Below are 23,030 nucleotides of genomic sequence, written 5' to 3'. Positions count from 1 at the left end.
CCCTCTCCTCTGCCACAGACGACACGAAGAGACCAAACCTGGGATTTTCAGTTGTTTTTCCAACTCAAAATTGCCTCTCTCCATCTCTCTCGGGGAGAGGAGTCTCTCCTGCCCTGCCATGGAGACTTCTCCACAAGAAATGGTTCTTTCCTGGCTTTTGACTTTAATTTCAATTTCCGTGAAATCCTTTATGGGATCGCCGGGGTTGGGTGGTCCGGCCGAGGGGATTTTGGCCGGACAGTCCCGGCCTCGAGGCCACTCCGGATTTCAGGGCCACCTCCAGTGCTGGCCCTGTGGCTGCTGGTGGCACTGGGACAGTCCTGGGGACAGTCCTGGTGGCACTGGGACAGTCCTGGTGTGGGAATGACCATTCCAGGTTCCCAGGTGTGGGAATGACCATTCCAGGTTCCCCAGGTGTGGGAATGACCATTCCAGGTTCCCAGGTGTGGGAATGACCATTCCAGGTTCCCCAGGTGTGGGAATGACCATTCCAGGTTCCTCAGGTGTGGGAATGACCATTCCAGGTTCCTCAGGTGTGGGAATGACCATTCCAGGTTCCCAGGTGTGGGAATGACCATTCCAGGTTCCTCAGGTGTGGGAATGACCATTCCAGGTTCCTCAGGTGTGGGAATGACCATTCCAGGTTCCCCAGGTGTGGGAATGACCATTCCAGGTTCCCAGGTGTGGGAATGACCATTCCAGGTTCCCCAGGTGTGGGAATGACCATTCCAGGTTCCTCAGGTGTGGGAATGACCATTCCGGGTTCCCCAGGTTTGGGAATGACCATTCCCGTTGGATCCTCCACCATTCCCAGCTCCAGCTGCATCCAGAGCCTCTCTCCCTTCTCCCACGGCTCCAGGATCCTGCACAGCCTGGAATTCCTTCCCTGTGTCCAGCCCTTGGCTGACCGTCCCACGTCGCTCCGGCCACGCCGCTCGATTCCTCTGGGGGTGCTCAGGGATCCCCAAAGATCCCCCCTAGGGATCCAAAGGATTCAGGGATCAGCGGTGATTCAGTGGAATGGACCCAGGAGGCTATGGAGGTGTAAGGGATCACCCAGATGATCCCCAGGATCCCAAAGGATTTCCCGGATCAGCGGCAAATTCCAGCGGGAATGAAGATCCGGCGAGGCTCTGGGGGTGCTCAGGGATCCCCAAAGGATTCCCAGGGATCCCCAAAGGATCCCCAGGGATCAGCGGCGATTCCGGCCGGGAAGGCAGATCCTGGAGAGGCTCAGGCCACGGGAAGGGTCACGCTGGCGTAAACCGTCGTGGGCTCCTTGGAGGGGACCAAAATGGGGACACAAAGGGGTCGGCGAGGTGGCCGGGCCGGGGGTGCCCCACGGGCGGGGGTTGGGGACGGTCCCCCTTACCTGGGACAGCGGGGGGCGTCCCCGCGGGGTTGGGGACCCGGCCGGGGACCGGGGGGCTCCGTCGGGGGCCGGGGGTGGCCCGGTGGCCGCGGCGTAGATGGTGGTGCAGGACGGGGGGGTGGCGTTGGGGACGGTCCCTTTGGGCTTCTGAGGGAGGGGACAAAGGGTGGGCAGCGAGCCGAGGGTCCCCACGGGGCCACCCTGGTCTGCCCCAGGGCGGGGCTCGGAAAAGGGCGAAAATCCCCGAGTTTGTCCCCAAAGCCTCCGTGGGACGTTGGGGGCTCGGCGCGTTCTGTCACCCGGCTTTATTCCCGAGATTCCCAAATTCCCGGTGAGGGGGGCGGCAGGGATGGGTGACCCACCCCCTCCCCAATTCCCTCCTTTCCCCCTTTTTTCCCCCTTTCTCCCCCTTTTCCACTTTTTCTCCCTTAATCCCCTGTGGTACCCGGGCCCGCCCTTTTTGGTATCGTTTCCTCCCCGTGTGCCCTGTTCATTGGCCGGTTCTTTGCCCGTGCCCCCCTACTTTCTCTCCCCTTTTTTCCCCATTTCCCCTTTTTCCCCATTTCACCATTTTTTCCATCCTTATCCCTGTTTTTTCCCCGTTTCCCCTTTTTTCCATCCTTATCCCTGTTTTTCCCCATTTCCCATTTTTTTCCCCATTTTCCCCCCTCACCTGCACCCGCTGCACCTGGGCGTAGATGGTGGCGCTGGCCGGGGTCACCTGGGAGGGGCCTGGGGTGACCTGGGAGGGGTCCTGGTCACCTGTGGGGTGGGGAGGGGTCGCACAATCCCGGGATCAGCCAGGTTGGAACAGAATTCCGAGGTCACCGAGTCCAAGCAGTGCCCGGTCCCCTCTTGGTCATCCCGAGGAATCTCCAGGAATTCCTTGGATGCTCCAACCCTCCCTGAGCCCCTTCCGAGCCCTTTTCCCTTTTCCAGGAGGAATTGTCCCAAATTCCAGCCCTGGCACAGCTCGAGGCCATTCCCTCTTGTCCTGTCCCATTCCCTGGGATCAGATCCCAAATCCCCCTGGATCAGATCCCAAATCCCCCCTGGATCAGATCCCAAATCCCCCCCTGGGATCAGATCCCAAATCCCCCCTGGATCAGATCCCAAATCCCCCCCTGGATCAGATCCCAAATCCCCCCCTGGATCAGATCCCAAATCCCCCCCTGGATCAGATCCCAAATCCCCCCCTGGGATCAGATCCCAAACCCCCCCCTGGATCAGATCCCAAATCCCCCTGGATCAGATCCCAAATCCCCCCTGGATCAGATCCCAAATCCCCCCTGGGATCAGATCCCAAATCCCCCCCTGGGATCAGATCCCAAATCCCCCCTGGATCCCCCTTTTCTCCAGGCTGAGCCCCCCCAGCTCCCTCGGGAATTCTCCTTCCAGGATTTTCTCTCCCGGGAGCTCATCCTGGAGGGATCCCAGGGGTCCCAGTCCCTCCTCCTGTCCCTCAGGACCCGGGGTGGCCACAGGGGACCGGTCACAGCCAGGACTCGACCTCGGAATTCTTTCCCAGCCTCTGGAATTTTGGGGATCAGCCCTTGGGGACCCCCCCAACTCACATTTGGCCGAGCGGGTGGCCCTGCAGGTGACAATGACCACGATGACGATGACGGCGATGACACCGAGCACCACCAGAGGCACCAGGAGCTCTGTCCTCACCTCGGGGACACCTGGGACAGCAGGGGACACACAGGGGAGGTGGCCCCGGGGCACCCACAGCCTTTCCTCACCTCTGTCACCTGATTTTTGTCACCTGTCACCTGATTTGGGGCTGATTTTTGTCACCTGTCACCCGATTTCCATCACTTTGTCCTCTGACTTTGGGGTGGATTTTTCTCACCACTGCACCCTAATTTTGTCACCGGATTTGGAGGCCAAATTTGTCACCTCTGTCACCCGATTTGGGGCTGATTTCTGTCACCTCTGTCACCCGATTTGGGGCTGATTTTTGTCACCTGTCACCCGATTTGGGGCTGATTTCTGTCATCTCTGTCACCCGATTTAGGGCTGATTTCTGTCACCTCTGTCACCCGATTTGGGGCTGATTTCTGTCACCTCTGTCACCCGATTTGGGGCTGATTTCTGTCATCTCTGTCACCCGATTTGGGGCTGATTTTTGTCACCTCTGTCACCCGATTTGGGGCTGATTTCTGTCATCTCTGTCACCCAATTTAGGGCTGATTTTTGTCACCTGTCACCCAATTTAGGGCTGATTTCTGTCACCTCTGTCACCCGATTTGGGGCTGATTTTTGTCACCTGTCACCCGATTTGGGGCTGATTTCTGTCATCTCTGTCACCCGATTTGGGGCTGATTTCTGTCACCTCTGTCACCCGATTTGGGGCTGATTTTTGTCACCTCTGTCACCCGATTTGAGGCTGATTTCTGTCATCTCTGTCACCCAATTTAGGGCTGATTTTTGTCACCTGTCACCCAATTTAGGGCTGATTTCTGTCACCTCTGTCACCCGATTTGGGGCTGATTTTTGTCACCTGTCACCCGATTTCCGTCACTTTGTCCCCTGACTTTGGGGCGGATTTTTCTCACCACTGCACCCTAATTTTGTCACTTTGTCACCGGATTTGGAGGCCGAATTTGTCACCTCTGTCACCTGATTTGGGGCTGATGCTCTGCAGAACAGGAAGCCAAGGGCAGGAAATGCCTCTGAGCTCTCTTTATTTGCCTTATTTGAGCTAAAAACCCGCTGGGGGCTGGATGTGGGGTGGGGAAAAAACCCTAAAATCTCCCTGGTGGCTTCAAGGGGGCTCGAGGGACAGAAATGCCTCGAATGTTCCTAGAAATATCTCCAATATCCGTAAAAATCTCCTGTCCAAAGGGGGATCCCATTAATCCGTAGAAATATCTCCAATATCCATAGAAATCCCTCAAAATTCCCGCACAAATCTCTCAAATTTCTGCCCAAATCCTCCAAGTTGTCACCCCCGTGCTGAGAGCACAGGGACATCTCCAGAGCTCCCTTCCCATCCCAGAACCCTGGAATTCCGGGATTCCGGGGTTCTGATATTATGGGATCTCACGATTCTGGGATGATGGGATTCTGGGAGTCTGGAGTTCCAGGATTCTGGCATTCCAGGATTCTGAGGCTCCAGGGTTCCGGGGTACTGGGGTCCAGAATTCTGGGATTCCAGGATTTTGGGGTACTGGGATTCTGGGGTTCCAGGATTCTGGGATTCCAGGATTCTGGGGTTCTGGGATTCCAGGATTCTGGGGCTCTAGAATTCCAGGGTACTGGAGTTCCAGGGTTCCGGGGTACTGGGGTCCAGAATTCTGGGATTCCGGGATTTTGGGGTACTGGGGTTCCAGAAATTTGGGATCGTGAGGTCCTGGGATTCTGGGATTCCAGGATTCTGGGATTCTGGGATTTCAGGGTTCCAAGATTCCAGGGTACTGGGGTTCCAGAATTCTGGGATTCTGGGGTTCTGGGGTTCTGGGATTCCGGGACTCTAGAATTCCAGGATTCTGGGGTACTGGGGTTCCAGAAATTTGGGATTGCGGGGTCCTGGGATTCCGGGATTCCAGGATTCTGGGACTCTAGAATTCCAGGGTACTGGGGTCCAGAATTCTGGGGTACTGGGGTTGCAGAAATTTGGGATTCCAGGGTTCTGGGATTCCAGGATTCTGGGCTTCTGGGATTCCAGGATTCTGGGCTTCTGGGATTCCAGGATTCTGGGACTCTAGAATTCCAGGGTACTGGGGTTCCAGAATTCTGGGATTCCGGGATTCTGGGGTACTGGGGTTCCAGAAATTTGGGATTGCGGGGTCCTGGGATTCCGGGATTCCAGGGTTCCGGGATTCTGGGCTTTTGGGATTTCAGAATTCTGGGATTCCGTGATTCCGGGGTCCCAGGACGTACCCCGGTGCCGGGAGCCGCAGCGGGCGGCGTCGAAGGCGGCGCGGCGGCTGCTGACGGGGTTGCGGGCGGTGCAGACGCAGCCGAAGGCCGCGCTGCGCAGCGGGAACCGGAGCGCCAGGACGCTGCCGTTGGCCCGGCAGAGCCCCCCGGTGCCGTTGTCCCGGCTGGCCCAGCTGTAGGAAACGTCGTCGCCCCGCTCCGAGGAGCAGCGCAGAGCCAGCCAGCAGCTCCCGTTGGAGGAGTCCTGGCGGAGGATCCGGATGCTGGGATGGGCCACGGGCTCTGGGGGGAGACGGGAATGGTGGGCTTGGACATGGGGGGTCGGAGTTTGCCACCTCCCGCATCCCAGACCTGCTCCCAAAGGGCCGGGGACACCCAGGATAGAACCAGGAAATTCCAGGAGAAATTCCAGGCTGGGAATATCCGGCAGGAAGCCGGGAGATGCCGGCGAAAAGCTGGGATTGAGCTCCAGCTCCGGAAAAAGGAGAAATGGAAATCCCGGGGTTCTGTGGATGTCAAAGTGGGCACTTCCCACCTCCCCTGACCACTGCCCACCGCCCAGAGCTGCTCCCAAAATGACAGAATCATCCTGGAAAGGCCTGGAATATCCAGGAAAGGCCTGGAACAGCCAGGAAAGGCCTGGAACAGCCAGGAAAGGCCTGGAATATTCAGGAAAAGGTTGGAACACCAGGAAAAGGCCTGGCACAGGCCAGGAACAGCCTGGAACAGGCCGGGAACATCCAGGAAAAGGCTGGAACACCCAGGAAAAGGCTGGAACACCCAGGAAAAGGCTGGAACACCCAGGAAAGGCCTGGAACAGCCCGGCATAGGCCTGGAACACTCCGGAAAGGCCTGGAACACCCAGGAAAGGCCTGGAACACCCAGGAAAGGCCTGGAACACTCAGGAAAGGCCTGGAACACCCAGGAACAGGCCTGGATCACCCCGGAACAGTCCAGGATCGCCATCCTGGCGCTTCCCAGGGGATTTTTTTACCGAACACCTCCAGCTGGACCTGCCAGACCTCCTCCTCCTCGCCCTTGCTGACGCTGTACTCGTAGAGCCGCCCGTCATCCCGGCTGGTGTTGAGGATTTCCAGGGAAAAGTCCTCCCTGTGGAAGCGCATCCGCCCCGGCTCGTACTCCGTCTGGTTCCCGCCCGAAATCTTCAGCAGGAATTTCTTCCTCAGCGGCTCCTGGGTGATTTTTTTCCAGGAGGCTTCCCCGAATTGCTGGGTGAGCTCCCGGAGCTGGCGGGGGAGCCGCAGGAACGTCGCCTCGCCCAGAATTCCCAGCAGCCTTTCCTGGGCTCCGATCCCTGGGGAGAGGGGAGGGAGAAGGGGTGAGGGGATCGTCCCAGTCCTGGAGGGATCCTCTGGGATCGGGTCAGGGATGGCGCTGGATCCAGCCTGGGGATCCACAGGCTCCCAGATCCGTGGGAGAAACCTCCAGATCCAAGGGAGTGACCCCAAATCCAGAGGTGAGACCCCAAATCCAAGGGTGAGACCCCAAATCCAAGGGAGAGACCCCAAATCCAAAAGTGAGACCCCAAATCCAAAGGTAGAGACCCCAAATCCAAAGGTGAGACCCCAAATCCAAGAGAGAGACCCCAAATCCAGAGGTGAGACCCCAAATCCAAGGGAGAAACCTCCAGATCCAAAGGAGAGACCCCAGATCCAAAAGTGAGACACCAGATCCAAGGGAGAGACCCCAAATCCAAAGGTGAGACCCCAAATCCAAGGGTGAGACCCCAAATCCAAAAGTGAGACCCCAAATCCAAAGGTGAGACCCCAAATCCAAGGGAGAGACCCCAAATCCAGAAGTTGAGACCCCAGATCCAAAGGTGAGACCCCAAATCCAAAGGAGAGACCCCAAATCCAAAGGAGAGACCCCAAATCCAAAAGTGAGACCCCAAATCCAAAGGTGAGACCCCAAATCTAAGGGAGAGACCCCAAATCCAAGAGAGAAACCCCCAGATCCAAGGGAGAGTCCCCAAATCCAGAGGTGAGACCCCAAATCCAAGGGTGAGACCCCAAATCCAAAAGTGAGACCCCAAATCCAAAGGAGAGACCCCAAATCCAAAGGTGAGACCCCAAATCCAAAGGTGAGACCCCAAATCCAAAGGAGAGACCCCAAATCCAAGGGAGAGACCCCAGATCCAGAGGTGAGACCCCAAATTCAAAGGTGAGACCCCAAATCCAAAAGGTGAGACCCCAAATCCAAGAGAGAAACCCCAAATCCAAAGGAGAGACCCCAAACCCAAAGGTGAGACCCCAAATCCAAGGGAGAGACCCCAAATCCAGAGGTGAGACCCCAAATCCAAAGGAGAGACCCCCAATCCAAGGGAGAGACCCCAAATCCAAAGGTGAGACCCCAAACCCAAAGGAATCTCTTTCCCAACTTCAAACATCCTGGAATTTTGGGAATCGCAGCCACCTGGGAGCGGGCTCGGGTGCAAACCCCACATTTTCCCTCGGGCTGAGGTGGTCCCAGGTTGGTTTTTTTTTTGGAAAAAAATTTGCGGGGTTTCATCTCCCCCCGCCGGGGATTCCCGTGGGAGGATTTTCCCCCCCAAACCCCTCTGCTGGTTTTTATTCCAAGCCGATGATTCAGAATTTCCTCGAGTTGGATTTGGCTCGACTCAGATTTTCCCTCGTTTCTGGGCAAGCAAATTTTGGTTTTGTAGGAAATTGTGGGAGGAGGAGGAGGAGGAGGAGGAGGAGGAGGAGCCAAATCTGGAGCTCCCAAAAGCAGAGAGGGGTCCCCATTGTGCCACCCCCACTTTTCCCAAAGTCTTTATTCCATGGGTTTGCCCCAGAAAGGAAAAAGGAAAGGAAGAAAAAGGGAAAAAAAGGGAAGAAAAAGGGAAAAAAAGGGAAGAAAAAGGGAAAAAAGGGAAGAAAAAGGGAAAATGGAAAAAGGAAACGATCTCCTGGTGGAACCTGGAATTTCGGCCGGGAGCCTGGAGGGAATTTTGGCTCTCCAGACCCTCCCAAACCAGGGATTGGCCCCATTTTCATGGAAGTTGTCCCATGGCAAAGGGTTGGGAGCCAGCGATCCTCAAGGTCCTTCCAGCCCAAACCATTCCATGATTTTATTCCTCGGGAATCTCCCAGCCCAGGGATCTGAGCCAATCCTCTGGGAATCTTCCTCTGGAACATCCCGGCTCCTTCTGGCACTGAATGAATCCCTCAGGGCTCTCAGAACCCCGCTAAAATTCACCCAAACCCTTCACTTTTCCACCCAAATTTTTTCCATCGCATTCGAATCCCGCCCTCCCTCTGGGAGATTTTTTAGGGACGCTCCTCACATCCCACCCGGAGCACCTCCACCCCAAAGCCCTAAACCCCTCCAGATCCACCCCAAAAACCCCCAAAATCTACAAAAACCACCCAAAACCCCCCCAAAATCTGTGAGGAAAACCGTTCCTACCCCAAAGAGCTGCGAGGGTGAGGAGCAGCCGGAGCCAGGCCCCGGAGCCCATCCCGGGATCACGGAGCCTCGGCGGCCCCGGGGCTCAGAGCGGGTGCTGGCAGGAAGATCTTCACCCCCCGGCCTCTCATTTCCTGTTTTTTGGGTCCAATCTTCACCTTTTATCTCCTTCGGTCGGAAATTATTCAAAGCGCGGCGCTGCGCTCCGCGGCCCTGAGGTGAAAAAAGGGAAAAAGCAGAAGAAAGCAGAAAAAGGGGTTCGGTTTTTCCTCCAGGATTCCGTCCTCCTGCTGAGGGGGGCCTCGAACTGCTCTGGAAAAAAAGAGGGAAAATCCCGTTTTGGAGGAATTTCCTGGATTTTTCCAGCTCTGGAGAGGTGGAAGGTTCGAAGGGATCCCGCTAAAGGGCGTGGGCGGCTCCTCGGAGCATCCCAAAATCTGCTCCGCCCCCCCAGGGGTGGGACCACCCAGAAAGGGGAGAGAACCCCAAATTTCCCGGGAATATCCCAGCCTGGAGCTCCGCGGGATCCACGGAAGGAGGAGAAGGACGGGAGGTCCCCAAAACTCACCTGGAGAAGCCAAATCCTCGTTCTGGGTGGGGTTGGGACCACCTGGAGATGGGGATGGACCTTCCCGCTGGAATGGCCGGGAAAGGCTGGGAAAATCCAGCCGTGGATCTGCTGCTGGAAAATCTTGACTGGTTTTACTGGAGCAGCTTTGAAATTGAATTTTTTTTGCCTTTTTCTCGCCCCAAATTTCGCCGCTTTTCCCAATTTTCAGGGCGTGGGCGGAGCAGGAATTCCAGGATCCCTGAGGCTGGAGAAGAGCTCCGGGATCCAACAATCCCAGGTGTCACCGACTCCCACCTCGCTGCTCCTTGGACACCTCCAGGGATGGAAATTCCAGGATTTGGACCCAAACCCAGTCCCGGGGTTGGATCACATCCCGCTGCTCTCCAGGGAAACCCAGCTCGGAGTTTGCCCCGAGGTTTTGCTGCCGGGAAATGATTTTTGAATGGCAAAAAAACCCGAAACCGGCCAAAAACCCCGGCCCGGAACCTCCTGCCAGGCTCCTCCTTCCTTGCTCAGAAAGCACCTGATAGGTAAAAACCCAAAGCCATCATTTCTCAAAAATCAGACTTTTACCAAAAAACACAGAAGGGGAGGGGCAGGATGAAACAATCCAGGAGAAACAGCGGTGGCTCCTCCTGGAAACTTCTGGAATGGGAGCTTGGGAGGATTTGGGGGTGGAAAAGCAGTTGGGTTTTGGGGTGTTTGGGGATATTTTGGGATATTTGGGGTTTTTTTGGGGGTGTTTTTAGAGGCACAAATCCCACCTGGAACTCCCGTGGCCAGGCTGGATTTCTCCATGGATTTCTCCACCACTTCAACCCCCGGGTCCCAAAAGGAAAAATTTCACCCTGGAAATGGTCCAGAAAAGCCCAAAAATCCCCCCCCAAAAAAACCCCAATTTTCCCCACCTGAGTGGCATCGGGCAGGAAAAAATTAAAGAAGTGAAATCATCCAGAGGAAAATTCCTTTTGGGAAGCATTTTTGGGAGCAAGGAGCAAAAAATGGCGGGGAAAACCTCTTTTAAGTGGAAACAATGATCCTAAATCCCTTCTTCTCCCCACCAGCTCATCCTGGAATGTTCTGGCTGGAAGCTCTCCCGAGATTCAGCGGCAGGATCGACGTTCATCAATTTCCAGAGGTTTTTGGGACATCCTGGATTTTATAAATGGAATAAAAGCTCCAAATCTCCACTTGGGAATGGACCAAAACCCCCCAAAAATTATTTCCAAAGGGGGAAAATCACCGGAAAAATCAACTTTGGTGTTAAAATCGTCACCCAAGGAGCAGGAATTATCTTGGCCACTCCTCAGGCGGGGCTGGAATCACTTGGAATTTTCCAAGGAGTTTTCCCGTTGGCCCTTGGATGATTCCAAGGAATCTTTGCCAAAAGTGGAACTTTTTGGGATTTATGGAGGTGAAATCCCCGATTTTCCCCTTTTTTGGGCTGGGTTGGTGGAGCTGGAATTGTCCCGAACTTTTCCAGGATTTATTTTGGAGGCTGAGGGATCATCTCCGTCATTCCCGAGATTTCTTCCCGCCCCGCCGGATCCGTGTCCCCCCCTCCGGAGCCAGACCCTCCTCTGGGGGACAAAGGAAGGGATTTTGTCCCCAAAAACGGGGCTGGGGGGAAACACCTCCCATCCCTGAGCCCAGGGAAAAATCCAGAAAACCCCAAAGATTTTGTCCAGGATGGAATTTAATGTGCAGAGAAACACCTGGGAAATCCAAACCCAACCCCCGGCCCTCCCTCACCAAAGGCCCTGCCCTTCCAGGCCACCCCAAATCCAGGAGGATCCCCCAGAATCCCAGGGGGGAAGGGCTCAGACGGGGTCTCCCCACGGATTTTGGGGATGATTTTGGGGGAGAATTTCCCCGTTAACCCCAAACCGAACGCTCCCGGTGACGTCGCTCCCGCGGCTTTGGAGCGCCCGGAGGATTTCGGGATCTCCGTCCAGATGTTGGTGCCGGAAGGTGAGGAGGTGACCGGAGGTGCCACCCGCGAGGTCCTCAAGCCACGGTGAGCAGCAGGAGGAGGAGGAGGAGGAGGAGGAGGTGTCCCAGGGCCACCGGGGCGCTGGGCGTGGCGCGGGAGGCGGCCGAGGAGGATTCCTCTGGAGGCAGAGCCAGGAGCTCCAGGAGGGTCCCCAAATCCCACCCCAAACCCAGGGGAGGAGGGAAAAGGGATCCCCCAGCCCTGGGATCCACCTTGGGACTGGGATCTGCTCCCAGGGATCATTCTGGGGGGTGCAGGGACACCCCTGACCCCTCCTGGAGTGATTTTTGGGGTTCAGGGACCCCCCAGTACCCCATTGGTTCATTTTTGGGGTTCAGGGACCTCCAGAGCCCCTCTGGGCTCAGTTTTGGGGTTCAGGGATCCTCTGACACCACAGCAGAGTCGATTTTGGGGTGGAATCCAAAGATCAGGACAGAGGAACGGCCTCGAGCTGTGCCAGGGGAGGCTCAGGGTGGGAAATTTGGGGGAATTTCTCCCGGAAAAGGGGAAAAGGGCTTGGAAGGGGCCCGGGGAGGTTTGGGGTGTCCAAGGAACCCCTGGAGATCCCTCTGGATGACCAGGAGGGCTCAATCCCAGGGAGGTTTGGGGTCTCCATCCCTGGAGGTGTTTGAGGAACCCCTGGGATGACCAGGAGGGGTCAATCCCAGCGAGGTTTGGAGTGTCCAAGGAACCCCTGGAGATCCCCCTGGATGACCCCATGGGGTCAGTCCCGGGGAGGTTTGGGGTCTCCATCCCTGAGGTGTCCAAGGAACCCCTGGAGATCCCTCTGGATGACCCCACGGGGTCAATCCCAGCGAAGTTTGGGGTCTCCATCCCCGAGGTGTCCGAGGAACCCCTGGAACCCCTGGATGACCCCACGGGGTCAGCCCCACGTTGGACCAATGACCTGGGGGCTCCTTCCCAACCCCAACCATTCGGTGGGATGGCTCTCCAAGCCCCCAGATCCCCCCCAGACCCCTCTGGGGACCCCCCAAAGGCCGGGCCAGCCCTGCCCGGGGCCGTGGCCGTACCTGTCCAGGTGCAGGGGCGCCGGAAGGTCAGCGAGGCGGAGCTGGAGGACACGGGGTTGCTGACCTTGCAGACGTAGGTTTCCACCGCGGGGTTGATGGAGACCTCCAGGACGGGGCCCTCCTTCCTCACCACCTTCTGGGGCGGGATCCACTCGTAGGTGACCCCCTGGAGGGCCACGGAGCAGCTCAGGGTGGCGTTGCACACCTGGGGGTCACCGCTGGTGGTGGCCGTCACGCGGGGCTTCGGGACCAGGGCTGCAGAGAGGCCAGGGTGGCACAAAGTCCCCCTGGAGCTCTGGGACAGTGCCCAGGATGGCACAAAGTCCCCCTGGAGCTCTGGGACAGTGCCCAGCATGGCACAAAGTCCCCCTGGAGCTCTGGGACAGTGCCCAGCGTGGCACAAGGTCCCCAGTGTCCCCCTGGGACAGTGCCCAGCATGGCACAAAGTCCCCAGTGTCCCTCTGGGACAGTGCCCAGGATGGCACAAAGTCCTGGAGCTCCTGGACAGTGCCCAGGATGGCACAAAGTTCCCAGTGTCCCCCTGGGACAGTGCCCAGGATGGCACAAAGTCCCCCTGGAGCTCTGGGACAGTGCCCAGGGTGGCACAAAGTCCCCCTGGAGCTCTGGGACAGTGCCCAGCATGGCACAAAGTCCCCCTGGAGCTCTGGGACAGTGCCCAGGATGGCACAAAGTCCCCCTGGAGCTCTGGAGGTCCTGGACAGTGCCCAGCATGGCACAAAGTCCCCCTGGAGCTCTGGGACAGTGCCAGGATGGCACAACAGTCCCCAGTGTCCCCTGGGACAGTCCCAGCGTGGCACAAAGTCCCCAGGTCCCCTGGGACAGTGCCCAGCATGGCACAAAGTCCCCCTGGAGCTCTGGACAGTGCCCAGGTGGCACAAAGTCCCCGTGGCGCCCTGGGACAGTGCCAGCATGGCACAAAGTCCCCCTGGAGCCTGGGACAATCCGGTCCAAAGTCCCTGGACGGACCAGGTGACAAGGTCCCCAGTACCCCCTGCATCCAGTGGCACAAGCCCTGTGGGACAGCCCCAGGATGGCACAAAGTCCCCTGGAGGCCTGGACAGCCCAGGGATGGCACAAAGTCCCCAGTGTCGGGACAGTGCCCAGGATGGCACAAAGTCCCACTGGAGCTCTGGGACAATCCCTCGAGGACATCACAACGTCCCCAACCCCCTTGTGGAGCTCTGGGACAACCCCCAGGATGTCACAAGGTCCCCATGAGGCTCTTGGACAACCCAGATGTCACAATGTCCCTGTGGGGCAGTGGGACAACCCCCAGGACCTCACAACGTCCCCAAGCCCTTCGTGGAGCTCTGGGACAATCCCCAGGACCTCACAATGTCCCTGTGGGGCAGTGGGACAACCCCCAGGATGTCACAATGTCCCCAACCCCCCATGGAGCTCCAGGACAATGCCCAGGACCTCACAATGTCCCCGACCCCACTGTGGGGCAGTGGGACAACCCCCAGGATGTCACAAGGTCCCCAACCCACCATGGAGCTCCGGGACAACCCCCAGGATGTCACAGCGTCCCAGCAACCCCCATGGGAGCTCAGGACAATGCCCAGGATGTCACAAGGTCCCCAGTCCCCCCATGGAGCTCCAGGACAATGCCCAGGATGTCACAAGGTCCCTGACCCCGCCGTGGGGCTCTGGGTCAGTCCCCTGTCCCCACACCCACCGTAGACCCTCAGCAGGACCCTCTGGACGCTCTCCCTGCCCGTGTCATCCTCCAGGTACAGGCGGTACTCGCCGCTGTCCCCGAGGCTCAGGGGGCTCATCCGGAGCGTTCCGTTGGCCAGGAGCTCCAGGCGCCCCCCAAAGCGGCTCGGGGGGTACTGGGGCTGCTCCCCCCGCTGCCGCCCGGCGATCCTCAGCTGGTTCTGCCAGCGCCAGTGGATCTGGGAGAATTCCGAGGGGTTTTGGGGTCCTCGGGGGTTCAGCAGGGCCACCCCGCCCACGGCTCCGCTCACCTCCGAGGGCGGCGCTTCTTCTGCCCGGGCTGCCAAAAAAAGTTGGGGGTGGTGGGGTTGGGTTTGTCCTTCCACTGGGGCTCATCCCAGTTGGAATTCCAGACACGTTCAAAAGGGAAATAAACACCAAAATTAAAATTGGAACAGCTCCGCCCTTGGCTGGAAGAGGGGCGGGAGGAGCATATGGGATTTCCCACCCCAAATTCCTCAGGGATGAATTTTTCCCCTCCCTTCCATTTTTTTGGGGCTCCACGTGGGGTGGGGACAGTCTGTCCCCTCAGGGCAGGGTGGCTCCCGTGGGGAGGGACCCGCTGGTGGCACCTTGTGGGGACAGGGTGGGGTCACCCCAAGGTCCCCAGCTGTCCCCAAAGCCGCGTCCCCAGCCCAGCCCCGTACCTGGTGTGGCGAAGAGGAGGAAGAGGAGGAAGAGGAGGAGGTTCAACACCAGCCCCGGTGCCATCTTGTCACCAATGTCACCTCCCAGAGAGTGGGACACGGCCAAACCCAGGGTGGGACCCCCTCAGGGGGGACCCTCCTCATGGGGCAGCTGCTCCCCAAGGACCCCCAAGGCCGGAGCCCCCCCGAGACCCCCCAGAATTGGGGCTGGGGGATTCTGAAGGCGGGGGAGAAGCCGCCTGCCAGGAGGTTCCTGTTCCTCTTCCGGAGCGCAGCTGTTTTTGGGTGGAACACGAGGTTATCGGGGTGTCACAGCCGGCCCCGAGCCTGATGGGGACACATCCCCCAAACCTCCCTGGAGGGACCCCAAAGCCCCCCAAACCCCCTCCAAAACCCACCCAGACACCCCAAATCCCCTCCAAAACCCACCCAGACACCCCAAATCTCTCAAATCCCCTCTAAAACCCACCCAGACACCCCCAAATCCCTCAAATCCTCAACAAAACCCACCCAGACACCCCAAATCTCTCAAATCCCCTCCAAAACCCCCCAGACCCCTGAAAACCCCTCAAATCCCCCTAAAATCTACCCAGACTCCCCAAAATCCCTCGAAAATTCCCCAAATCCATCCAGGACACCACGAGTGTCCCCATGGCCAGTGGGACACTGACCCCAAAGGTCACATGTCCCCCTCACTGTGGGTGACCAGAGTGACCCCAAAGCCCGGGGGGGATTTGGGATCTGATCCAGGGGGGATTTGGGATCTGATCTGGGGGGGATTTGGGATCTGATCCAGGGGGGGATTTGGGATCTGATCCAGGGGGATTTGGGGTTTGATCCAGGGGGGGTTTGGGATCTGATCCAGGGGGGGATTTGGGATCTGATCCAGGGAATGGGGCAGGACAAGAGGGAACGGCCTCGAGCTGTGCCAGGGCTGGGAATCTGGGATGATTTTTCCATGGAAAAAGGGTTGGGAAGCGTCGGGAGGGGCTCAGGCAGGGCTGGATCCCCATCCCTGCAGGGGTCCGAGGGATCCCTGGACATTCCCCTGGCTGACCCCTGGACATTCCCCTGGCTGGCCCCAGCCTGGCTCGATCCCGGCTCCCTCCCGGGGTTCTCCCCCATTCCCGAACCATCCCCGCGGGATTTCCCGACGCCGCCGAGGAGGGGCTGGAATTCCACCGCCGGTTCCTCCCCGCCCGGCCGCCCTCGGCGCCTTTGTCGCCGCTGCCCGCGGCCACCGCCACCCCCGCTGTCCCCTCGCTGGGGACAAACGGCCCTCGGCGTCTTCCCACGGGCGGGGGGCGTCCAACAAAGGGACCCCGCGACCCCCGCTGCGCCCTGACCCACTTGGGGCCGGCCCGGGGCTGCGGTGACACCGAACCCGAGGGGGAGAAACGGGAGCGGCGATTGGCCGGCTGCTAATTAACCCCGCTATGCAAATGAGGGTCATTAGCATAAATTACAGCGCCCCGACCGAGGCACCCCCGCTCGTCCTCGGGGATGAGGAGGGGCTGGAGCTGCTCCAGGGGGGATTGCGGGGTGGATTTCAGGGAAAATCCCGGATTTTGGGGTGGCCGGGGGGGGTCTTTTCCAAGCGGGATTTTCCACGAGGAGTCACGCCGGCATTCCCAGCGCCTTTTCCAAAGGGTTTCCCGCCCTTTTCACCGATCCCGAGCTTTTCCCACCCAATCCCGCTCCCACCTCTCCATCAGCGCCGACTTCCACCAGCGGAGGAAGCGCTGGGATCACCCCGAAACTCCGGGAATTCCGAAATTCCCGAAATTCCCTCCCGGTGGATGATCCCAATTAACGCCCGGTTAATGATCCCAATTAACTCCAGGGAGCGGCCACGAGGATTTTTGGGATGAGGGAGAGGAGGCGCAGCCCCTTTCGATCCCAATCCCGGGCTCACCTCCCCCGCCCCATCCCCACACAAAATTCCAGCCCAGAATTCCAATTCCCCCCCACCCCCCCAAAAAAAAAAATTCCCACCCCCTTCCCGTGCCCGAGGCTCTAATCAACCAATTAATTAATTAATTAATTAAACAACTTTATTGTGCGGCTCAGCTGTATTTACAACAAGGAAAATAAATATAAAAAAAGAATTCCCAAACTTCCCAATCCCTACAAACCCCACAGAATTCCCACAGAATTCCCACCCCGCCTGCCCAATCCCAAATCCATCCCTTCTGGAGATTTCCATCCCCGCTCCGAGGCGCAGCTGGGCGTTGAATCTTGGGTGGAAAAACCCGAATTTCTGGATGTTTCTGTTCCATGGATCCCAGCGGGGGCTGCAGTTCCCAGGAGGAGAATTCCACCGGGATGGGAATTCCGGTGCAGCTCACTTCCCCCTCACCCCAAAATTTCGCCACGACCGCCTGCACGTGACCTTCCCCGAATAATCGGGATTGGGGAAGTTTCCCAAAACTGTCATTGTCCCATGTCCAGGGGTGGCTTCCGGGGGGGACACAGAGGGGGCTGGGGCAGCTCCTGTGGCTGAGGGAGCCGGGGTGGTCCCATGGAACACCTGAGCCACTCGTCCCCCCCGTGACGCTCCTGGTCACCTTTCACGGAAAACCGAGCGGTTTCAAACACCCCAAATTTCCATTCTGAGTGCGAATTGCTCCCTCTTGTTGCTCCGTTTCTGTCTCAAACCACATCAAGAGCCACTTCCCCCCACCGGGCGCTGAAAAGCCGCGCAGGCGCCGCTCTTCTTCCTCTTGGCCGTGCGCGATTTCGGGTGGCGGTGCCCCAAAATCCTCCCCGTTTTCGGACATCCATGGAGGTGTTTTGGATCCCTCTTCTCGCCACCCTCGTGCTCCTCCACCAAACCAGTGAGTGCCGGGTGCTCCTCGTGCCCTGGGAAGGAGATTTTGGGGTGGTTGTTGGGGTTTTTGGGGTTGAAGGATGGGCGGGAGCACCAGAGCAGCTCCACGGGGTGGGTTTGTGCCAAATGTTGGGATCCAGGGATGCCATGGAAACCTGCTGCCATGGAAACCTGCTGCTAGGGGGCTGGGGTCCACCTCTGGGGTCCCTCTCTGGGGTCCCTCCCTGGTGTCTCTGGTGCCCATCCCTGGTGTCCCTCTCTGGTGCCCCTCTCTGGTGCCCACCTCTGGTGCCCCTCTCTGGTGCCCATCCCTGGTGCCCATCCCTGGTGCCCCTCCCTGGTGCCCATCCTTGGTGCCCCTCCCTGGTGCCCATCCTTGGTGCCCATCTCTGGCCGGCTGCTGCCCAGGAGCTCCTGGCAGAGTTTTTTCCATGGATTCGCCATCCCTGGAGTGACCAAGGCCAGGATGGAGCCCCCTGGGATTCTGGAAGGTTCTGGGAGGTGGAACGGGATCATTTTAAGTCCCTTCCCAACCCAAACCTCTCCAGAATTCCAGGATTCTCCTCCAAGGAGCAGCTCCAGGAGCTCCCTGTCCTGCTCAGGTCCCTGAGCTGGGATTTTGGTGCTCAGAGCGAACCTTTCCGACCTTTCCAAGCCCTCTCCAACTTTCTCCCTCCCATTTTCACCTCCAGGCTCCGTCCCTGTGCCCCTTTGCGCGTGCCAGTCGCTCCTTGTCCCTTGGCAAGGAGCCCGTGGGGGGTTTGGGGTGGATTTGGGGACCCCCAGGAGGGTGGGGACGTGTGGGGTCAGCTCCAGAGGGGTGGAGGATTGGGCAACCAGGGGAAGAGATGGGGCAACCAAGGGGAAAGACACCCTGGCCTCTCCCCTGGCCATGGGAACCCTCTAAGGGGGGTGATGAGGTCCCTCCCTGGTGCCCATCCCTGGTCTCCATCCCTGGTGTCCATCCCTGCTCCAGCCTCTGCTCCAGATGTTCTCCAGATGTTCCGCTCTGCCTGCAGCTCCTGCTCCTTTCCCCGTTGCCTCCCGGTTTTTGGAGGTCCCATCCTGGGATGTTTTTGGGCTGAAAAAAGGGAAATCGGGCAAAGTTCAGCCCTTCCCCGCTCTGAGGGGGGTTTATCATGGGAGCCATGCCAGACTTCGTTTCTCCTGCCAGTTTATCTTCCCCTGCAGCTTTTTCCTGCCACGTGCTCCTCTGTCCGTGTCCCAGGGGTGGCTGAGGCTGAGGGAGCCAGGAATTCCAATCCCGAGCTCGGGGCTGGGCCAGGATCAGTTCCCTGTTAGGAAAACTGGGAAGCAGAACTCCATTCCCAGTACCAATGGGGTGACGTGGGGAATTGGAAATGGGAAGTCACAAAAATAACAAAACAACTCCTTCCTCCTTAAATTGGTGAGCCGAGGTCCTGGGGTGGTCACTGGAGGGAAGGGCTGGGTCCAGAGGGGTCCTGGACCTTGTCCTGGGCTGCATCCAGAGAGGGTGGGAGGGTTCTCATCTCTGGAATGGTGAGAGTCCACCTGGAATGGTGAGAGTCCACCTGGAATGGAGAGATCCCACCTGGAATGGAGAGATCCCACCTGGAATGGAGAGATCCCACCTGGAATGGAGAGATCCCACCTGGAATGTTGAGGTCCCTCCAGGTCTGGTGCCCCCAGCACGAGAAGCTCCTGGAGCTGTCACAGTTTCAAAGTTCCCGTGGCCACAGGGAGTGCCCAGCCTGGAGCAGCCGTGCTGGAGCTGCCCAGTGCACCCCTGGCAGTGCCCAGGGCCCGGCTGTCTCCAACTCCTCGTTCCCCTTTCCCTCTCAGGTCCCCTCTGGGCTCCGTCCTTGGCACGAGGCTCAGGGGGCTCGGCCTGGGGGTGGCCTCGTGCTCTTCCATCCCCCAGGGACCCTTCCATGAGCCCCCCATGAGCCCTCAAACAGCCCCAGCCTGGATGGGCTTCATCCTCTGGGTTCAGCAACTTCATCCCACCCTGATCCCACCTTGATCCCAGCTTTTCATCCCACCTTCATTTCCCCTTTTCATCCCATCTCACCTCCATCCCACCTCCAGCTCACATTCAGCCTACCTTCATCTCGCCATCCCACCCTGATCCCACCCTGATCCCACCTTGATCCCGTCTTGATCCCGTCTTGATCCCGTCTTGATCCCACCCTGATCCCACCCTGATCCCACCCTGATCCCAGCTTTTCATCCCATCTTCAGCCAATCTTTATCCCACCTTCATCCTACACTCAGAACTCTTTCACCCCACCTCCATCCCACCTCCATGCCCCCCTCACTGATCTCCACCCCACCTCCATCCCACCCCGAGCCCCCCTCCATCCTACATCCCCCCACCTCCACCCACCCCGCGCCCCCTCCATCCTACATCCCCCCACCATCCACCCACCCCGAGCCCCCCTCCATCCTACATCCCCCCACCTCCATCCCACCCCGAGCCCCCCTCCATCCTACATCCCCCCACCTCCATCCCACCCCCATCCCAAGTTCTCTCCCCACTTTCTCTCCCCAGCCAGCGCCAGTGACCCCACGGAGGTGATCGGGGTCCTGGGCGGGTCCGTGACCTTCCAGAGCCCCACGGCAGATGGACAGGCAGCACTCTGGAGTTTTGGGAATGATCCCATCGTGACTGTGGCATTTCAGGATCCTCATACAGTAATATTTTATAAAGACAAGTTCAAATCCCGTTTTGCCGTCTCCGAGAGCGGCCGCGCGCTCACCGTCTCCCCGCTGAGGCTGGAGGATGCCGGGACCTACTCTGTCACCACTGGGGATAGAAGATCCACCTTCACTCTCCAGGTGTTCAGTAGGTGCCCTTAGTGCTGTTTCGGGGGGTTTCACGCTCCAAGAGAGGTTGGTGACAGCCCGGTGTCCCCAGGGGAGCTGGCGGAGCCCACGGTGACCTGCGAGGCCCAGAACTGCTCGGACGGGAGCTGCAGCTCCTCCCTGCGCTGCTCCGCGCCCGGCGCCGGCGTCGGGAACGTCTCCTACAGCTGGAGGGTGGGGGGTCACACGTGGGACGGGAGCTCCCTGGTGCTGTGGGTGAACCAAACGTCCCAGGCTGAGCCGGAGCCGCTGACGTGCACGGCCCGGAACCCCGTCAGCAGCAGGAACGTCACCGTCACCGCCCCCGGGGTGCTCTGTGCAGGTGAGAGCCGGGGACAGGTGGGGAAAGGTGGGGTGGGATGATCCCCATCCCCTGAGAGCCATGGGAATGTTGGGATGGGCTGATCCCGATCCCTGGGAGCCATGGAAACATTGGGATTTGGGGTTGGGATGGGCTGATCCCCTGAGAGCCATGGGAACATTGGGATTTGGGGCTGGGATGGGCTGATCCCCGGGAGCCATGGGAACATTGGGATTTGGGGTTGGGATGGGCTGATCCCCTGAGAGCCATGGGAATGTTGGGATTTGGGGTTGGGATGGGCTGATCCCCTGAGAGCCATGGGAACATTGGGATTTGGGGTTGGGATGGGCTGATCCCCTGAGAGCCATGGGAACGTTGGGATTTGGGGTTGGGATGGGCTGATCCCCTGAGAGCCATGGGAATGTTGGGATTTGGGGTTGGGATGGGCTGATCCCCTGAGAGCCATGGGAACATTGGGATTTGGGGTTGGGATGGGCTGATCCTGATCCCGAGAAACATGGGAATGTTGGGATTTGGGGTTGGGAATGCTGAGGTTGGGATGGGCTGATCCCACTCTCCTGGGAGCCGTGGGAAGTTTGGATTTGGGGGTTGGGATGGGGATGGGAATATTGAGGTTGGGATGAGCTGATCCCCCTTCCTGTGAGGGCCGTGGAAAGGTGGAGGGAAAGGTGGGATGGGCTGATCCCGATCGCCTGGGAAATGCGGGAATGTTGGGGTGTAGGGAAGGGATGGGATGGGATGGGATGGGATGGGATGGGATGGGAGGGATGGGATGGGATGGGATGGGTGGATGGGATGGGGTGGGATGGGACGGGATTGATGGGATGGGATGGGATGGGATGGTGATGGGATGGGATTGATGGGGGTATGGGATGGATGGGATGGGGGGGGGATGGGATGGATGGGAGGATGGGTGGGATGGGATGGGATGGGGATGGGATGGGATGGGATGGGATGGGATGGGATGGGATGGGATGGGATGGGATGGGATGGGATGGATGGCTGGGATGGATGGGATGGATGTGTGGGATCTGGATGGGGGATAGGATGGGATGGGATGGGATGGGATGGGATGGGGTGGGATGGGATGGGCTGATCCCCCTCCCCTGAGATCTTCTCCATCTCCTCCCTTTTCCAGGCTCCCTCTCCAGCAGCAGGGTCGGGGTCGGCGGCGGGTTCTTGATCTTAGCCGGGATTTTACTGGCGGCGTCTTTGTTGATTTTCCTCTTGCTCCTGTGGAAATCCCGAGGTGAGCGTGGAAAACCATCCCTGGAGCCCTGGGGAGCAGGAGGGGGACCTGGGAGGGGGGACGGAGCCAGGGTGGGGAGGATTTGGGTGGATTTTGGGCGGATTTGGGGCTGATTTTGGGTGGATTTGGGTCAGATTTGAGGTTCTGATTCTGTCCCATCTCCCCCAGGCTGGACGAATTTCCGCCTCTCCCAGCCCAAGCCTGCGGACACAGGTGGGATTTTGGGGCAGTTCCCGGCCCTTTTTCCTGGTGGGAACAGCCTGGGAATTGCATTTAGGACCATCCCCGGGGCCGTGGTTTGGGATCGGAGCTGAAGGACCCCGACCCCTCTGTCCTGGTGGGGAGTGGGAGGGGCAGATCCCAGATTCCTGAAATCCCATTTTCCCTCCCTTTTTTTTTTGATGGAAGTCTTCATCCCAGACCACCAAGGGGGAGCTGGGAGCGGAGCCGTGGGATCATGGAAAAAAGAGGGAATTGGGGGAAAAATAAAAGCTGGCAAGAGACATTTGGGGGGAAAAGCCAGGAATTCCACCTGGGGACTCAGGGTCGGTCCAGCCAAGAATTCCAGAATCCCCGAGGTTGGAAAATCCCTCCAGGATTGGGACCACCGAGTCCGAGCTGTGCCCGATCCCCACCTGGACACCCAGACCGACATCCAGGAATTCCAAAGGGAAATTTACCCCAAAAAAGGGATTTTAAGGGATTGAAATCCCCCTTTCCCCGCTCTGTTCCGTGAGCAATGGGGGGACCACGTGCAGGAGGAACAAACGGAATTTGTCCCCCAAAAAGCAGCCGGGAATTTGGGATTTCAACCCAAACCGGGCGGATTTTCCCTGTCCTTGGTGCTGGAAGTTCATCCCAGCCCCACCTCCAGCAGCTCCGAGGGGCTGCGGGGGCCGAGGCTCCACCCAAGCCGGGACTCCTGAGCTTGGGATTCCCTCATTCCCTGCATCCCAAAGGCCCAAATTCCTGCTCTTCTTCCCCAGCTGCGGGGGCCACAAACGACTACACGACCGTGTACGCCGAGGTGGGCCCCAGCCAGCAGGTGAGACCGGGGCTGGGGACACCGCGGGGACACCGTGGGGATAATCCCAGGGACACCACGGGGACA

General features: G+C 58.8%; 2 protein-coding genes and 2 long non-coding RNA genes across 5 annotated transcripts; 1 reads left to right on the top strand and 3 right to left on the bottom strand.

Moving 5' to 3' along the window:
• Positions 1–443: 443 nt before the first annotated feature.
• On the top strand, positions 444–964 carry LOC127060686 (uncharacterized). Its single transcript, XR_007779960.1, has 3 exons — positions 444–554; positions 614–673; positions 733–964. It is a non-coding gene; the product is annotated as an uncharacterized LOC127060686 (long non-coding RNA).
• Positions 965–1,133: 169 nt separating this feature from the next.
• Positions 1,134–10,130, bottom strand: LOC127060675 (signaling lymphocytic activation molecule-like). The gene is made up of 8 exons (XM_050984658.1): positions 9,258–10,130; positions 8,690–9,001; positions 6,255–6,575; positions 5,261–5,542; positions 2,947–3,057; positions 2,046–2,134; positions 1,373–1,519; positions 1,134–1,278 (listed from the first exon to the last, which is right to left on the bottom strand). The coding sequence occupies exons 2-8, from the start codon at positions 8,739–8,741 to the stop codon at positions 1,234–1,236; spliced, it is 1,047 nt and encodes a 348-aa protein (XP_050840615.1). The 5' UTR covers positions 8,742–9,001; positions 9,258–10,130; the 3' UTR covers positions 1,134–1,233.
• LOC127060683 (uncharacterized) lies at positions 3,409–4,629 on the bottom strand. Its single transcript, XR_007779952.1, has 2 exons — positions 3,879–4,629; positions 3,409–3,744 (listed from the first exon to the last, which is right to left on the bottom strand). It is a non-coding gene; the product is annotated as an uncharacterized LOC127060683 (long non-coding RNA).
• Positions 10,131–10,922: 792 nt separating the features above from the next.
• Positions 10,923–14,995, bottom strand: LOC103824010 (SLAM family member 8). Of its 2 annotated transcripts, none has more exons than XM_050984525.1 (4): positions 14,672–14,995; positions 13,984–14,304; positions 12,285–12,450; positions 10,923–11,371 (listed from the first exon to the last, which is right to left on the bottom strand). In XM_050984525.1, the coding sequence occupies exons 1-4, from the start codon at positions 14,733–14,735 to the stop codon at positions 10,957–10,959; spliced, it is 966 nt and encodes a 321-aa protein (XP_050840482.1). In that variant the 5' UTR covers positions 14,736–14,995; the 3' UTR covers positions 10,923–10,956. The 2 variants fall into 2 exon arrangements, with proteins under 2 accessions (XP_050840482.1, XP_050840483.1); XM_050984526.1 differs by having other exon boundaries at positions 11,124–11,371; positions 12,285–12,539; positions 14,672–14,978.
• Between the last annotated feature and the right edge of the window lie 8,035 nt (positions 14,996–23,030).

The sequence above is a fragment of the Serinus canaria genome, chromosome 25, assembly GCF_022539315.1.
Source record: "Serinus canaria isolate serCan28SL12 chromosome 25, serCan2020, whole genome shotgun sequence".
Taxonomy (NCBI): domain Eukaryota; kingdom Metazoa; phylum Chordata; class Aves; order Passeriformes; family Fringillidae; genus Serinus; species Serinus canaria.
This window is presented reverse-complemented; position numbering and strand designations above follow the sequence as displayed.

What these genes read in the sequence shown, in the direction of transcription:
- LOC127060675 (XM_050984658.1), bottom strand. Translation starts at nt 8,741, where the DNA reads ATGGGCTCCGGGGCCTGGCTCCGGCTGCTCCTCACCCTCGCAGCTCTT. An exon ending in GGCCACCCGCTCGGCCAAAT is followed by an intron (nt 2,135 to 2,946) that starts GTGAGTTGGGGG and finishes CCCACCCCACAG; the next exon opens with GTGACCAGGACCCCTCCCAG. An exon ending in GACGCCCCCCGCTGTCCCAG is followed by an intron (nt 1,279 to 1,372) that starts GTAAGGGGGACC and finishes GTCCCCTCCAAG; the next exon opens with GAGCCCACGACGGTTTACGC.
- LOC103824010 (XM_050984525.1), bottom strand. Translation starts at nt 14,735, where the DNA reads ATGGCACCGGGGCTGGTGTTGAACCTCCTCCTCTTCCTCCTCTTCCTC. An exon ending in CCTCCTCTTCGCCACACCAG is followed by an intron (nt 14,305 to 14,671) that starts GTACGGGGCTGG and finishes TTTTTTTGGCAG; the next exon opens with CCCGGGCAGAAGAAGCGCCG. An exon ending in GCGCCCCTGCACCTGGACAG is followed by an intron (nt 11,372 to 12,284) that starts GTACGGCCACGG and finishes CTCTGCCTCCAG; the next exon opens with AGGAATCCTCCTCGGCCGCC.